The sequence below is a fragment of the Tigriopus californicus genome, chromosome 8 (assembly GCF_007210705.1).
Source record: "Tigriopus californicus strain San Diego chromosome 8, Tcal_SD_v2.1, whole genome shotgun sequence".
Taxonomy (NCBI): domain Eukaryota; kingdom Metazoa; phylum Arthropoda; class Copepoda; order Harpacticoida; family Harpacticidae; genus Tigriopus; species Tigriopus californicus.
Window position 1 is genome coordinate 1,168,630 of NC_081447.1, and position 4,076 is coordinate 1,172,705.

Here is a 4,076-nt window from a genome sequence, read left to right on the forward strand (position 1 = left end):
ACTTAGTCATTGGTGCGTTTCTGTCACTTATTGATCAACTGCTCTCATGAGTGATTTCTAGCGGGCTTTTTCTTTCAATCCATTGACTTAAATGGGGTGGGGGGCCCCAAATATAATAGCTTTATAAACACTAGACGTGAAACAATTTATTTCATCTTCTGTCCCCTAACCAAGCTTTGTTGTTCGACGGGACAAAGATTGGGTGCGACAACATTTGTCGGCTTTGCGGTGCATGCGATCTAATAGTCTAAAGTCAATTTTGTCTCAAGAAAGAATGTTTCTGAACGTGAAAAGTAATATTCAAATGCCAGTTTGAATTCTCGGTTCAAAGGAATGGGGGAAAGATTCTTGTTGTACTAGACCATCTCCAAAGGGACCTGTTCAGTTGAGACCCGTTTCATATTATCGTCACTAGTACTGAAGAGAGCTCTTTAGTAGTAAATGAGAATGAGAATGTGTCGACTTCGTATGACGCACTTGAGATCCCTCAGAAATGACATGGCAAAGATTGTAGTTGTTTTTCAACACTCCTCATGAATTCTAACGACTTTGTTGATGAATTGTGCCTCATGATCAGGAACTAAGATATGATTTAATATACCTCTCCAGCCAAAAGTTCCCCTCTATTCAAGCAATGAGGGCAATTGCAAAAGCCAGTCATTGCAAACGGGATTCAACCCACCTGTTTTTGGTTAATCCTGTAGATATGGGATGACACCAACCAATTGATATTTGGTAAACAAGGAGGCATGGTCATCGAGCCACGGTACACCCCAAATGTGCCAGAGATGAGCTCCGAACTCCAATAGAATTTGGTTAGATCCGATAGGATACCTGTTTCAGACGGCTCTGTAGTATTTTGCAAACCACGGAAGACCTCCGCCGGTAGATCGGAAACTCCGTCCGATTTCTGTAAATGTTTGTAAAAGGTTTGTGAAATCATTTTTTGTTTTTCAAGAGCTACAAAATTGTCGTAAGTAGTATCGTATGACAAATAATTTAAAGACCAATTTGCTCATTAGTTTATTACTTTAAGTCCTATTGAGAACTTGCTCGAGCAGTGAGCGGTACTGAGCTTTCCTTATGCCACTAATATTCACCTCTAGAAGAACAGCCATTGACAGTACTCCACCCGGAGTATTCAATGCCGTCTGGAAATGGTTCAAAGCCCAATCAAAATGATGAAACTGGATCTCGGCGTCCGTTTTCTGTCCATTCAGTGCATGCTCAGATGATCCCCAATGAATGTCAATCGCCGCGAGAACAAACACCCGTTTCTGAAAGGAGATTGAACCATGCTTACATAATTTCAACTAGCAACTACATGATGTTGCAATTACCCGACGGGATTACACCATGAACAAAATACGATGCACTACTTATGCAACGATGTCTTTCCAAGAAAACCAACCGGCTTTGTTTCGTTTTACGGGTACTTCCCATTTTAGTTCCCACCTTACGAAGTGCTTTGAAGTGGACAAAAACCTCAAAAACTGCGCAGCCCTGAGAATTCAGAGGCACAAAGGTTCAAAACATATCTAGAATCTCCCCCTTACTCTGGCACTTTACATGTCAATCAAGTTCGCAGGTTCAAATGCACTTGTCTGCCAAAGCGTACACTGTTGTACGCGAACCACACGTTACATACATGTACATCTGTACTGTATGGGCATGTCTGTGCCTACAGGTATGGTCGAAACTGGACAGAACCGGCCATTGTATTTGTACACGGCTTGTCAAAGCCAAGTAAGGGGTAAACATGACAATGAAGACTTGGAAATCTCATTTGATCAAAGGCAAATGGTCAACACATAGGCAAGTAAGCTTCCGTCAAAAACCAGTAAACCTTCCGTGGCAATTGTACGTAGGTATTTAACCTAGTTTTATAGATGTAGGCAAACGTTTTCAAACAAGTGCCATAAAGTTCTGCTCGGTGGGATTTTTTGGGGAAGGGATGTTACCGAATCAGTTTAGTTCAATTGAAGCTCCAATTCCTGATGTCATTTCAAATTAGTGAAGACATTTAAGGATATAATGTTACATTCGCTTTTGATTTGATAATATATTGCTTAAGCTTTCCTTTGGAAGAGTATCTCAATATTTAATTCCCATTTGCTCCATCTTTCTTCTTCTTTGTAGCCCTTCTTCTTAGTTGCCTCTTTCATTTTTCAGTACTTTGGGTTCATTTCTGACTTATTATTTGTATCTTAAATGAGGATAGACCGTGCATGTGCGCTCTATAAAACTTGATTGAATATGATGGTTGTACATTGTGCTTGCTGTTTGACCCAAGGAATGGGGGAATCAATCAACATTCGGCGCAGGTGATAATTCTTGTCAATGGAATTCTTTAATTGACCGTTGCTAATTGGTAGGCCCCGTTGAAATGTTAAGTCTGTCACTGACTGAATTGAAATTGAGAACATGAGCCTAATAACCGATCCCAAAAACAAGAAGATGACCTCTGGCTAAGACAATACAAGGAACCTCTTTTAAACCGTTCAATTTTCCTGGGAAGTGTACGAAATATCCCTGGGGCAGTACTTGAATATTTATCAGTGTGCTTCGAACGAGATTGTGAATAGATGGTTGTACTTGGAGAACTCACCTCGAGAGCAACTCCGCCGATGCTGAAGTCGTTGGTAACTTGAATGACAGGAAGTCTTGCCCCTTGTATCAACAATCGGACTGAAAAACACCAATATCTTAATCTTAAAAGTTGACTTTAAGTTTGGGATTAAAATTGGAATCAGGAAATTGAATGGAGAGTGACGCTGTTAGCTTCGTACGCTTCAGATTGGGCTTCAACGACAAATAGCCGGCATAATGCCCTTGTGACCCTTGCCTTGAGGTACAACTGTTTTATAAAAACCTGTATCTCTTCCAAGAGCTCTCGGAGGATGTCTCAAAATTCGGGTTGACCAACCAAGACTAAACGTAAGATCGTGCCTTCTAAGGTCTTGGTAGAGCACTACATAGATCCGATCGACCGGAATTTGGACTTGAACCACTGATAACTGGTTAGCCTGCTCAGACATGATCTATCCCTTTGGAATGTTTATAGATTCTCAGATTGCCCAATTCATGACATCTACTTACCTTTGTCTATAGCATTACATCAATTTGCGGTCAAGAACAGTTTAAACTCGATTGCCTCTAGGTATTTATATCATAGTCGTCCGATGATAATTATCTGTTCAAATATCCCTCCAGTCAATTGGCACGACAAATTCACTCACCTCCGTGGCCAGTGTTTTGAATTATACTGGAAACCTGTGCGTCGTAATCTTGGAGGTAAATCTTCCTTGTAAGATCTCGCATTAAGTTGTCTGTCACATCAATGGGACTTTGCTGGATTTGAGGAGATTGCCCACATTGAGGGAACATGTCATCCCAATCTGAAAATCTTGGTTAGTAAATCGGCACTTGATCGTGTTTTGACGAGAGCAGCCTCACCATCTTGGTTGTCGTAATTCCAATTCCTGAGAAAGAGGAAGTTCAATATGAATATTTGATGGCATTATTGGACCTTGCTCGCTTGTCAACACAAAGAAGACGGAACTCACTGGTTGTCATCCTCGGGCACGACAATGCCTGGCATTGGGGTAGTGTCTGGTGTTGGGTTCTCCACTCCTGGCTTCGTTTTGCAATAGCACTCATTATTAATGCAAGCTCCTTGGTGGTATCCAAAATGGCGAAGGCAATTGTCGGCGCAGACTTGTTCGTTGCATATTGGTATAAGCTGAGGCGGTCCATTCATGGGGCCTTCGTCGCAATCGTTAGGCTGCTCCCAAGGACACGGAGGAAAGCCGGGAGGGTAAGCTTCCTGCTCTTGGAACGGCGGTGGAATCATTTGAAGAGGAAACATTTGACCGGGATTGTTCCATTGCACTTCGTCCGGCTTGTGTGGGAATTGGTTTGGAGATGGAATTATCCAGTCATCGAACCCATCGCTGATAGGTTGATTTGGGTAGTTCATTTCTGGTCTTTGTTGGGGAAGACCCATGCCTGGTACAGGTGGTGGACCTCCAAAATTGTGCATTGTCAGTTCCCCGCCCGAGGGTGGGCGGATCTGA

The 4,076-nt window shown here is 42.3% G+C and overlaps 1 protein-coding gene across 1 annotated transcript in view; it reads right to left on the reverse strand.

The window, feature by feature from the left end:
• Nucleotides 1-4,076, reverse strand: part of LOC131884732 (uncharacterized) — a gene marked incomplete in the record, with an annotated part of 6,049 nt that overhangs the window by 1,381 nt on the left and 592 nt on the right. Inside the window, 6 exon segments of the mRNA XM_059232593.1 lie at nt 683-910; nt 1,101-1,277; nt 2,609-2,688; nt 3,240-3,398; nt 3,457-3,482; nt 3,567-4,076. Of these exon segments, the coding sequence (XP_059088576.1) occupies nt 683-910; nt 1,101-1,277; nt 2,609-2,688; nt 3,240-3,398; nt 3,457-3,482; nt 3,567-4,076 (1,180 nt within the window).